We start from the raw sequence: 13092 nt of genomic DNA on the forward strand, positions 1-13092 counted from the left end.
CTACCATTCGGTGCCCTCCTGGTGCCCACTGACTACTGGCTAGTAGTCTCGAACTTGGTCCCCTCTGCTTTCAGGTGTCATCTTCCATCGATCCAGGCTTGGATCCACCGAACTTTCTTCACTGGTCGCCTGCCAGCAACTTCTTTCTTCCAGGCTCCTGGTCCGTCAACGAGGATTCCCGACGTCTTTTGAGTCCTATGCAGCTGCAGCCCCTGGGCTAGGTAACTTCGGCATTTCGGTGCCCCAGCATAGCCTCACTATCCAAGGGTCAGAATCTACTTTCGCTTTCTCCCTACCAGGTCGGGTTCGCCCGAGAACACTAACTTTGCAAATTCTAGCTACCATAGACTTTGTCCCGCATCTCGCGTGAGAGTGCACACACTGCACCCGAGTCCCCTGGGTCTCCTAGAAGTAATCTAACGATTCTATAGTCAAGTCCTAGCGATTCCAAAGCCTATTAGTACTGTACTTACCTGCTAGTAATTTCGCATTCCACTTTTCAAGTATATGGTTTTCCGTGCCCCTCGGGCATTTGTATATACTGTGCTAACTTAAGTATTTTTATAAGAGTTTTGGTTTGTGCTTAGTACCCTGTCCTCATAAAGAGTACAGGGCTGTTGTGATCTTTAATAAATAACTGTTTATTTTCATAACACTTGTGTGGTGTCCTTTCACTTGGTGTTGAAGGGGTATATGTGGTATAACAGCTGGCTTAACACGCCCTCTCGAGTCTTTAGCCTTAGACTGCTCGTATCCACGCTACTAGGATAGCTGGTCTATAAGGTTGACTTACAACCAATCATCAATAAGGGTTGCTGGACTGATACATAGTGTTCACTAGAATAGTGACCACTGCATATCAGGCCACCTTCTCACACTAAGCAGAAAACTTTCCGGATCCAGAATGACGCCTGGGGAATATTCTAAGGTAAGGAATCTTTCACTAACTAACTAATGTCTCTTACAGTTATAACGTTACACAAGTAGTAATTTGCGTCAAGAGGCTCTCTGTCTCTAGACATGGCTGGAACATCAGGGCATATCCCTTGTGGCTCAACACCTGGCAGATTCTCTGAACGCCAGGGCGAACGAACGCAGCCCCAGGTACATGAGGGATCACGAATGCCGTCTTCACTAGGAGGTGATGCATTGTCTCTTTCAGCAGTGGGGGAGAGCCTTGGTTAGATCAATACGCCACCGAAGAGAACACGCAATGTCAGCAATTCTGCGCATTGGAATTCCCAAGGCGGCACTTGCTCATCAACGCTTTTCGTCACAAGTGGATTTGTGGTCTTCTATACGCCTTTTCGCTGGTACCACTTCTACCCAGAGTGCTGAAGAAGATCAGGCGTGACCGTGCCCAAGTCATACTTGTGGCGCCGGATTGGGCACGAAGAGTCTGGTATCCTGAGCTGTTAAACATGGCCATCGATCCTCCGATCCGACTGCCTCTTCAGGAGGGTCTTTTGTCGCAGCAGCAGGGAACGGTCCTCCACCCGAACCTGTCAAGTCTCCACCTCCTTGCGTAGAGATTGAGCGGTGACAGTTGACAGCCTTCAACCTTCCTCCCAATGTCTGTGATGTTATCTTGGCAGCCAGGCATCCCTCCACTAAGATGGAACAAATTTGTGGCAAGGTGCGCAGCAAAGGCTGTGATTCCCTTTCCGCCCCGCTTTCTGAGGTTCCCTTTCTTTGCCCCAGCAGGGCTCTGCTCTTAAGAGCTATCTCTCAGCCACTTCAGCCTTTCTTAGGCTTCTTGAACAGCCTTCTCTTTTCAAGTCCCCTGTTGTAAAAACACTTTCTTAAGGGCATTACTCATCTGTTTCCTCCTGTTCCCTTCGTAATGCCTCAGTGGGACTAGAACTTGGTTCTTACTTCTCTTATGTGTGCTCCCTTTGAGCCGCTACATAACTGTCTTCTCAGACTTCTCATTTTAAAGACTGCATTTCTGGTCTCCATCACCTCTGCTCGCAGGGTGAGTGAGCTCCAGGCTCTTTCTTCAAAACCTCCTTTTCTAGCTGTTCATCCAGACAAAGTTGTACTTCAAACTCAACCCTCTTTTCTTCCCAAGGTGGTTACTTCTTTCCACATTAGTTAAACCATCACTTTACCCACTTTCTTTCCGCCCCCGCATCCTACTAAGGAGGAAGAGAGGCTCCACCGTCTCGATCCAAAACATGCGCTTTAATTTTATTTGGATTGCACAAAGCAGTTCCGGGTGGATGACGAGCTCTTTGTTGGCTATGTGGGCGCCAAAAAACGTCGGGCCGTGCACACACTTACCATCTCTAGGTGGGTCGCTTTGTGCATGTAAGCTTGCTATTCTTTGGCAAAGAAGGAGCCTCCAGTGGGACTGCATGTCCATTCCACCAGGGCGACGGCAGCTACCACTGCTTTGGGACGTGGAGTTCACCTCAATGACATCTGTCAGGCAGCTATGTGGGCATCTCTGCACATGTTCACAAAACACTACTGCCTTGACAGCCAAGTCCGAAGAGGCGGCTTCTTTGGCCGTTCTGTTCTCCAGGACTTTCTGGTGTGAACTTAGTTCACAGACCCACCTCCGGGGTTGGTATTGCTGGGGTATCTATTCTCAGTTAAGGAATCTATAACAAATTGTCTCTTTAAGATGAACAAGTTACTTTCCTTCGGTAACAATATATCTGTAAGAGACATAGATTAGTTATAGATTCCATACCGCCCCACCCAACTTCTAGGGTTAAGGACTCCCTTTCAGGGCCCTAGTTTTGTGCACCAGTAGTCTGTGTCTTGCGTGGCTCTGCACTTCTGGCGTGAAATGTTGTGTAAAGAACTGAGGTCAGTGCACGAGGGCGGCGTCTAAATAGATAACGTGAAGTCATTACGGCGACCACGACGCCAACGACAAGCGCGGAGTCGACCGACGCCACCTATCGATGCGCAGGGGTACTGATGACGAAAAAGATTCTCCGGAACCAGTCTGATGCCTGGAGGTAATTCTCAGGTAAGGAATCTATAACTAATCTATGTCTCTTACAGATATATTGTTACCGAAGGTAAGTAACTTGTTCAACAGGTCTCATCTGGTGAACCACAAATGACATCTACATCCAGAGTTGGTACATGGCATCGTCGCCCACTGGGGCATGCCTTCGGTAGATCTTTTCATCAAATGCCGAGAACGTGCAGTTTCTCAAATACTGTTTGCTGTATTTACTGCCTTAATGCTCCCTGTCAGATACATTCTACTTACAGTGATACTGCAGTCTCCTGTATTCCTGTTCACCCCTTCCACATCTGCCCCAAGTTCTGACCAAAGTTAAGAAGGTCAGAAGATATAGAGATTGGTTCAGCCCTGAATTTAGATAGGACCTGGAAACAAGTATGAAACCCTTGTGTGATCCTGGGACGCTATGGATTCCTGAGAAGTAGACAACATTCTGAATTCCGCACGGGGTCATTTGTATTAATACCTCAAGTTTTTCTCAAAGAAAATGACTTTTGGAAACAAATATATTGAAAATGAGCAGGACAAAACAGCCACGTGTGACAACGTTTCCATCTGTAACTTCTTGTCACCATATCTGATTTGCAAAAGCAATATACCATTATGTCTGCTTGGCCTTTCTGGTTATGCTGGTGTATAAGGTTTGTAGGTTGTCCAAAAATAACCCAAGATACCGGAGCAAACAGCTGAGAGCTATAGAGCTCTACTGGTAAAATGTAAAGAGTGAAAAATCTATTTCTGAGATTTACACCAGATGCTGAGTTTTGGAGCTGTGGTTATTTCTACACCTCTGAATCTAGGGTTATCCATACAGTTATGATTCAGAAGATATTTTGCAAAATGTCTTCGTTCTTGCACACTGGTTTACATATGAAAGTCAATGCCGAGAAATTCAGTTGGTAATAACAAATGTTCTCATATTCTGTGTTCCATCGCATCTCTCAATAAAAAGAGCACCTTCACTTGTATGGCTGGACCTAGCGCCTGCAACACAAAATGCCCCAAACCCCAACATGGAGACATCCTACTTCACCCAGCAGAATCCAGGCTGTTTTTTTCTTTTACAATGTGGGTGGCTGTGGATTTTGTGCCGTAGCTTACCCACCACCGGGGTAAACGTATCAAGACATTTCTGAAAACTGGACACCCATGGGTATCCAGGGTTTTGTGACTTGTGTGGCTTTCTAAAGGTTTTCTTACCTAGAATGTCTTGCAAGCCTTAAACTTATTCTAAAAGCACACATTTTCCTTGTGTTTCTGTGAGGAAAAGTTCTGGAATATGCATGGCGCCGCAAATTTCCTACCACAGGCCGTTCCTCCATGCCTCCTGATAAAAAATGGCACCTCACTTGTATGGGAGGACCTAGCACCCACGACAGGAGAGGGCCCAAAACACAACATGGGCTCATCAAATTATTTTTCCAACAAAAAAACCAACCCTTTTTTACAGTTTGGACAGCTCTGAATTTTGGGCCCAGCTCAGCTGGCACCTAGGGAAACCTACCAAATCTGCACATATTAGATAACTAGGCACGCGCAAGCGTGCAGGGTGTTCCTCACCTTTGTTTTATTTTGTTTTTTACCCTGAAGCCCTTGCAAACATCGAACTTTCGCTCAAAACACTCTTTCTCCTCAAATTTCTGTGATGAAAACTTCTGAAATCTGCATGGAGCCACAGATTTCCTACCAACTAGCATACCCCCCGTTGCTTGCTAAATATAGTAGGTACTTCACTTGTGTGGGTGGGTGAGTGCCAGAAAAGTTCCCTAACGGCAAGTTGGAGCCATCAAATTTTTGCCACTGAAAACCAACTTGCAAGGACTCCCATTGACCCTGGTTTAATCCATCTCTGTAAAAAATGTAAAAAGTGATCACATATGTGGTGGTCTGCTGACCCATCCCTGTGATGGCCACCAACTGTGGTGAGTAGCAATTTGCGACCCACCTTAGGAATATTGATGGGATAGGACATAGGACAAATTGAGACCCACTACGATTCTGAATTTTGCCAGTCGGCCTATTAATACACTGGCTGGTTCACAACATTTCACACTGGTTGCAAAAACACTGGTCACAGTTTGCACCAGTGTTTTTTTACCAGTTTTTTTACAGCTGGCCTTTAGTGATAGGTTTAGATTTGTGACTACAAAGTAGGTTATCCATTTTGATTATTAATCATCATAACCAGTCCATCCCAAATGGATTCAATGTATAACTTACTGACAAATTTAGCACTGTGGCTTAAATTGTAATAGATAATCTCTAGAATTACGGTCATCAAGTTCAACACTTTGTTGAAAATATATACATGCTTAGTAAAACAGTTGTTCACTTAGAATCAGAGGAATCTGTAAAGAATGTCATACTCATAATTACATATGCGATATAAAGTTTTTAGAGACTAGTATCTTGCAGAAGAGCAAGTTGCTCGCTCTTTCTGGTGGATACTCCAACCATGTGCAGATTCCCCACCACCTTTCCTTGTCCCTGTTCTTGGAGTGGACTTTATTTTTCTCAAAAGACCTCAACTTAGATTTTGTTCACTGTCATTATGATCTACCTTCATTGATAATCGTCTGATAGTGCAGCAAAGTTTCTAAAGCAAGCTGACGTCAGCATGCAGGGTTTGCACCTATGTATCCGTGCCATCATTTCACGAGGCAGGGAGAAGTCGCTGCGGACTCTAATGGCACTATATACCGCTGTGCAGGAGCAATTTCTGAAAATTTTCCGGAACCAAATAGGTACGTGAGGAATTGAATTTACGTTTAGCTAGAGTATCAACCAGAATGAGCGTTACTACAGGTAAATAACTTATTCGACTAGTCACTGTTTGTACCATTAGTTTATTTAGTGTTTGGTAAACGGCCTCCATTTTGACTTTTGACCATATTGTATTTAGAAAGGGACCTTTTAGCACTAGTATTCTGTTATCACTGGTATTCTGTTATCACGGTCTTCTTTTAACATTAGTATCCTGATTTACTGGACTGCATTGTGACTCCAGTTCAGAGAAGCAGCTTGTAGAAAGGATTGTGTGTTCTCAATGAGGAAGTGTTTCTTCAATATCTTCTGAAGAAAGAAATGGGCTGCTAAAGATTTGTAGTGCTGCCAGATCATATAAGGATAATTGCCCTATTGTTGCTATGGAATAATTCTACATTCACTTTTACTATCCTACAGATTTTGTCAATCATGCTGTATTCCTCAAAGAAGGAGATTAATTCCTTTGCAGAAAGAGCTGAATCTGAACTTGAAGAACTTGAGCAAGATCCAGAATTGGACCAGTCCATCAGTGGCATTGATTTTGATGAGTCTAGCGTCAGCAACATTGATTTGGACCAGAACAAGCCAGATCCACTTGAAGGGTTGGACGAGGCTACCAAAGTCTGCTTTTTGGTAATTATAGACACATTACATATATGTTCATATGGAGAAAGGGTGTGTTTGAGGCATGTGCAGCTGTTGATACAAATGCTTAGCATAATCCCGCCATCTAGTGTTGGGCTGGGATGTGTACAAGTTGTTTTTCTTCTAAGAAAGTTTTTCAAGTCACAATGTAGGGTGACACCTCCTCTTGCTAGTAATGCGCATGATCACCAACACAATTGTTAAATTGTTTTTTTCCATCATTGGGTTCGTTCAGACATGTGCTCTTCTGCTCTGGTCCGACACCATTGTGATATAACTTTCTCTGTAAATACCTGCTTCCCTTCTGTATTGTTTCTGATCATGTTCTTCTTTCACTCCCTCCAGTTCGGTTCGCTGATGTCAACTTCGTCGGGGTTACTCTCCTCGACTGCTGCCCATTGTGGACCTTTGTCCATCAGGGCACTGCTTTCATCCTTCTGTATTCCACCTGCATCCTGTCAATTAGGTGATAGAACAGATGCTTTTCGATTTTGACCTCTGTGTCACACAAAATCTCCTTGCACCGGCTTTCACCAGGTGTATGATCTGTGCCTTTCCACGAGCAGGACAAGGCGAGTAGCGAGGCGTGCCACTCCTTCAGGTCCAAGAAGACTCAAATAAATCAGGTAAGTAGCACAAATATACCCTGGTCTCCAAGTGCAGACCAACCCATATACTAAATAAGTGGAATGCGAACTGCAAAGGATAGCAGGACTTGGACCAAAGGACTTAGAAGAGCTTGGAGAACCTGGAACCACCCAAGGTAGGTACCCAGGGACCCCAAGGAGGCTCTGTGCATAGTGGAAACACAGCTGCGTGTTCAATGGAAGTCCGTGGGGAAGTTGCACTTTCACTTTTAAAGAAAATGGAACCTTCCCAGAGGACGCTGAAGAAACCCTCTGGCGGACGGAAGGTTGGAGAGCCACCCCACCCATAGATGCCCCAGGAACTAGGTTACCTGCACTGGGGAAGCTGGGTACATAGAGGTAAGGTGACATCGGAATCCTTCTTAGACGACAATGGGTGACTCTGGAAGAAATGCCTCTGGAAAACTCAGTGAAGATGTCCGGTGTAATCCAAGGGTGGATTCTTGAAGAGGAAAACCTGCAAGCAGAGGGGACAGAGTTTATGCTACTCGGAGGTGACCAGGAGGCATGGAAACACAATGCCCACCTTTGTCAGGAAGTTCAGAAGAGTTCATGAGGACCTTGTTGCAGCAGTTGTGGGGACCCGACGACGGTGTGGAAGACCAGGAGGCGTACACAAGCTGTCCCACGTCGGATTTCGGTGTCTAGGTGGTTGGTGTCCGATGGGAGAACCAACAAGCCTTTGTAGCTGCAACCGGTGGGGAAGATGAAAAGATGCAATTGTTGGGACCAGCAGGGTCCAAGGGACTCACCACGTGTAGGAGAGGCAGAGCAGGAGCCGAGCATGCCGGGGATCCACCAAAGCAGAAGACCCTCGAGAGGACCTACAGGCCAAAGGCACATGAGTCGCAAGTGGACCTTAGGCAGCTCACCAAAGATGGAGGCACACGATGCAGAGGATGCAGGGAGGACACTGTTGTTCGAGATTCGGAGGCTGGTGATTCCTGTAGCCTGAAGAGTTGATGCTGTGCGCAAGGCTTCGGTCCCAGCGGCTCCGACGATGGATACAGTCCTCCAAATTGCAGTGGAGATAGGTCAGGCCACAGGGGAACTACATAACCACCACCTGTGTTGCTGAGCCTCGGGAAGTCTGTAGGACGACCGGGACAGCAGACCGGTCTGCTTCGTTGTGGTGCCTGCAGATGCAGGGGAGTGACTCCTTAACTCCAAGGGAGATTACTTTGGATGTCCTTGATGCCCACAGGTCCCTGGAGATCCTGAGCGAAGCATACACACAGACGATTCAGAATAGTTGCAGAACAGCGAGACAAGAGTTTGAGTTTGAGTTTAAAACATTTATAAAGTGCACGTACACCTGGAGGTTTCATGGCGCTGTGAAGTACTGAACTCAAAAGGGTAGGAGGATCGGGAAGGGGGGGAAGAATAGAACGATTATACTTGGAAGGCTAGTGAGAAGAGGAAGGTTTTGAGCACCTTACGGAAGAGCGAATATTGAGTGGAGGATCTAAGGTGGGCGGGGAGAGAGTTCCAGAAGGCGGGGGCCAGTGTGGAAAATTTCGTGGCCCCCCACTTTTTACGCCTGAAGCGGGGGACTGTCAACAATTGTTGGGAGGATGAGCGTAGTTCCCTGACGGGGGCGTAGGCTTCGATTTCCGAGGAGATAAAGGCAGGGGCTGCGCCGGCCCGGGCCTGAAAGGTGATACATCCCATCTTGAACTGTGCTCGTTCTCGAACAGGGAGCCAGTGCAGGGACTTCTGGAGTGGGGTGACATGGTGGAATTTGGCCAAGTTGTAAACCAGGCGAGCAGCCTGGTTTTGAACAAGCTGTAAACTCCGAATACTGTAGGCGGGCATGCCGCAGTATAGGGCATTGCCATAGTCTAGGCGGGAGATTACCATCGCCAGGACGATGAGTTTTAAGGCGGCGAAAGAAAAAGAAACGGGAGACTTTGCGGATGGTGCGGAGTGAAAGGAAGGAGGAGGACACCACTGAGCTGACCTGGGAGTGCAGAGTGAGTTGGTCATTCAGTTTGATCCAAAGAGTTTTGACCGAGGAAGAAGGAGAAGGGGGGGCCTAGGGAGGGGGGCCAGAAGAGAGGGGACCAGGGACTGGAGCAGCCACCTGTCAGAACCAGCTCAGATTTGTCTGGGTTTAACTTCAGGTGGTTGTAGTTCATCCAGTCCCGGATAAAGGGACAAGGAGCAGCACGAGTCTTCTTTGATGCAATCTTGGTTCCAGGCAGAGTCCAGGGAAGTCCATGTGCCCAAACGGTCGAAGAGTGTCGATGACACTCTTGGTATTAGTAATGAGTCTTGTTCCAAAACGAATCTGAGGACCCACCCACGGAGGAGCCCTTAAATACTGAAGGAAAGGGTTGGCACAGCTCAGGGATCCCTTCCAGTGGGAGGGATTGGACTGAGGGGAGGATACTCGCCTTTCCTTTGTCCAGTTTCACGCCAGAGCGTGAAACTGGACGAACTGGCTCAAACCGGTGAGTGCACCAGCTAGATAGCTGGATGGAGACCAAGCACAGGAATAAAGAGGCATTCAGTCAGGGTGCTCCCGCTAATCCTGGTGCTGCTCTCTTGCTGGTGAGAGTGGCACCAGGATTGGTTAGTGGAACTTCCTGGAGTCTGGAGCCTGCAGAATCAACGGAGATCAGGACTGAAGATTACTTCACACGTGCAGCAGGAAAGGTAAGTAAATGTATTTTTTATTATTTGCCACTAGCCTTGCCTGCATGCACACAAACACACCACTTAGCTGCCCGACCGATGCACATATGTATCAGCTGCCCCCGCAGTTCAGAGTATTGTCCCTATGCACCCTATATCCATCTGCGACATTGCAGCTATTAGAGGCCCTCTGAGAGGCCATGCTTCATATTTTTGGTGTTTCTGGTTCCCTTTGGTGCGCCTATGTGGGCCAAGAATCTGCAGGGATGTCCTGTTGGACTTTTTAAGGCAGTTCATCCTCAGTGCCATCTGTGTCCCTTGAGCCCACTTTACTTTCAGCACCTGCTTTAACACTGTAGCAGACTTCAGCAACATTGCGACTCCCTGTGCTGGTTCCTTTTGTATTGACGGCAGTGGAGGAATTGCAGCCCATTGTGGTGTCCGACCAAGCAGAATCCACCATGACCTCGACCAAGGTAGCACCCGGCGCTGAACATCATACAGCCAATAGACAATCCTTTCAACACTTTGCACTTACTTTGCACACTCTTTTCAGCACTGACGTGGACAGTTACAATTATAATAAAAGCGACACCAAGATGCCTACCATACTTTAAAAAAATTTTTTTTTATAGTTTTATATAGCGCAAAGTTGACCCAAAGATATCGGGTATCAGATGGTTTTACATGAGCACCAGTTTCGTTTCAGATAGACACATTCATTTTTGTTAAGCACGGGGATATTAAGTGATTTGCCCACAGTCACAGGATGTTGAGCGTCGTTGCCGAGACTCGAACCCAGTTCCCCAGCTTCGAGGTTGACCGCTCTAGCCGTAAAGTACTTGTGCTCACCTCCGCCCTGCCCCCCTCCTTACTGAAGTGCTTTAATCCTGGTCAGGACCTGGCATAATCTCTATTGCCATTTAGTGAGGTCCTCATAGATACCCTTTTGGGCACTTGGGCAAGAGCATGTTCGGGTCCACCTGTTAATAGGCAGGTCACTTGTCACTATTGTCCTCCACTGGGCAATCCAGCGTTTATTACAGAATCACTATGGACAGGCACCTGAATATGATCAATCACATTAGCAATGTTAGTTCGCACTATATAAAAACTTCATAAATAAATGAATAAAATATCCGTTGCCTGAGAGTTTATTGGTACAAGCATGCACCAGCAACGTCAATCCCAACACCTTCCCTACCACCCTGCCTGATCATTAGTCAAAACGAATAGAGACCTTAGACAGTGGAGTTTTCCTATAAGAGCCTGGCTCTGAGGTCAGTAAGTATCAGCTGACTTCTAGGCTGCTACCCCATGTGCTCGGGACACAGTGACACATGTTTTAGCAGCCATTCCTGGCAACCTAAGGCTTTTCCTTACTCCACCTATCCAGGATGGTTGCGATGCAGCAAGATTTGCAATTTGTTCTACCTTGGACATGACTAACTGCTTAGGTCAAGTAGTGAGTACCATTTCAGCATTTATGTGCCATCCCTGGCTGAAGTCTGTGAGTTTCTCTAGGGATGTCCTTGCATCCCTGATGGACATAATGTTTGACAGCTCTCGCCTCATTGGTAAAAAGCTGACCCAGGCCTGTAACAGTTTAAGGAAAGCAGGGCCACAGCATATTTGTTTGGCAGCCCCAACCATATAACTTCACCAATAATTTTGCCCTCTCCATTGCTGTGGTTAATGTTTTCTGTTTTATCAATGGTAGACTCCTCCACGAGCCCAGCAGGTTTTTCAGCCCTTTCATGGGTGAGATCAAGGTTCGCAGAAACAATGCCCAGGACAGCAGGGACAACTTGCAGCTCATTCCCTCACCCCTCCTCCATCAGCAGCTTCAAACCACTTTAATGTGGCCTTGCTGGTGCACAGCCATCCTGTCAGAGACCAGAGACAATCATTTCTTAAGATATTTTCTTCAAAGGAAATACGCCCTCACTTGACAAATGCCCTCCCATTTCTCTCCACTCCGCCGCACCTTTCACCATCATCTGGGCAGTGACAGAGTACCATCAGTCTGTCTTGCAGCAGGAAGTGCACGCCCTTTTGCAGAGCAGATTCCAGTCTCGTAAGTAATAATTGAATGTTACTCCTGCTACTTCCTTGTGCTGAAGAAGATGGAAGGCCTTCAACCTTTTTTAGACCTTTGTCCTCTCAATGCTTTCCTGCAGAAGGACCTGTCCACCTTATACCCTGTATATCGGATGGTGGCTTTGGACCTCGAGGACGCTTATTTGTATGTTCCAATCCTGCAGGCCAACAAGCGCTCCCTGTATTGCACAGTGGGCCAGGAGCATTTTATGGTCACAGTGCTCCCTCTTGGCCTCACCAGTGCTCCAAGGGTGTTCACGAAAGTGATGACAGTGGTTGCTGAACAACTTAATAGGCAGGGCATACCAGACTTCTCCCACCTTGATGGCTGGCTGCCGAAAGCTATCTCTCACCAGGCAGTTGTCAACCACCTCTGTATAACAGAGAAACCTCTTATTCTTAGGCTTCACTATTAAAATGCCAGAGTCACGCTTGACTCTGTAGACTCTCACATTCATCAAAGCTATTATGGATATAGCCTCGTTTTGTTCCGTTCCTCCCAAAGTGGCGAGTCCAGGACATTCAAACAATGATCCTTATGTTTCAGCCTCTGTCGTTGATCTCTAATCTGATAACTCTGAGGCTGCTGAGGTTGCTGGCCAGACATACATGTTGACACGTGAACTCTGCAGTAGGACTTCAAGTCACACATCAGGTGAATGTGTCAGATTGTATTCAGAATCTGAAAGAAACAGGTTAGTATTAGATTCCTTACCTTAGAATATCCCCAGGCGTCATACTGGATCCGGAAACTTTTGCGTAGCAGTACCCTTGCGCGTCGGTAGGCGTTGTCTGCGGCTCTGCGTCGCCGGAGTGCTTAGATGCCGCCATCGTGCGCTGATGTCAGTTATTCTTTTTTCCGCGCCAGAAAGCGCCCATCCGTAAAAAGTGGTACCCTTTAGTCATTTTTTGACTAAACTTTTTCGATCCTTTTGATCTGTTTTTCGAGTCGAACGACTCAGACGATGCCCGGGTTCAAACCCTGCGTCGACTGCAACCGACTGATGTCGGTTACCGACTCCCATCGCCGGTGCCTGCATTGCCTGGGGCCCGACCACGATGACAAGTCGTGCCCCGACTGCCGGGCCTTGACGTCGAAGGCTAAGCGTGAGCGGTCCCGCAAGCGCCTCGAGCTCCGGCAGTCGGCCCGCGCCGTTCGACGTCCTGGTCCGGAAGTAGGTCGAGGGGCCGGAGTCGTCATAGCTCCTGGAGTCGACACCACTCCTCGAGCTCCAAATCCTCAGGTAAGAAGCACAAGAAGTCGAAGAGGCGACATCGCTCTTCTGACTCCCCCCGACGCTCGTGCGACGC

At 47.3% G+C, this 13092-nt stretch overlaps 1 protein-coding gene across 1 annotated transcript in view; it reads left to right on the forward strand.

The window, feature by feature from the left end:
- Positions 1 to 13092, forward strand: part of ZZEF1 (zinc finger ZZ-type and EF-hand domain containing 1) — a 1733356-nt gene that overhangs the window by 1321094 nt on the left and 399170 nt on the right. The window contains exon 45 of the mRNA XM_086954803.1: positions 6170 to 6385. Within this exon, the coding sequence (XP_086810929.1) occupies positions 6170 to 6385 (216 nt within the window). The remainder of the gene's footprint in view (positions 1 to 6169; positions 6386 to 13092) is intronic.

Source organism: Lissotriton vulgaris, chromosome 2_1 (assembly GCF_964263255.1).
Source record: "Lissotriton vulgaris chromosome 2_1, aLisVul1.2, whole genome shotgun sequence".
Classification (NCBI taxonomy): domain Eukaryota; kingdom Metazoa; phylum Chordata; class Amphibia; order Caudata; family Salamandridae; genus Lissotriton; species Lissotriton vulgaris.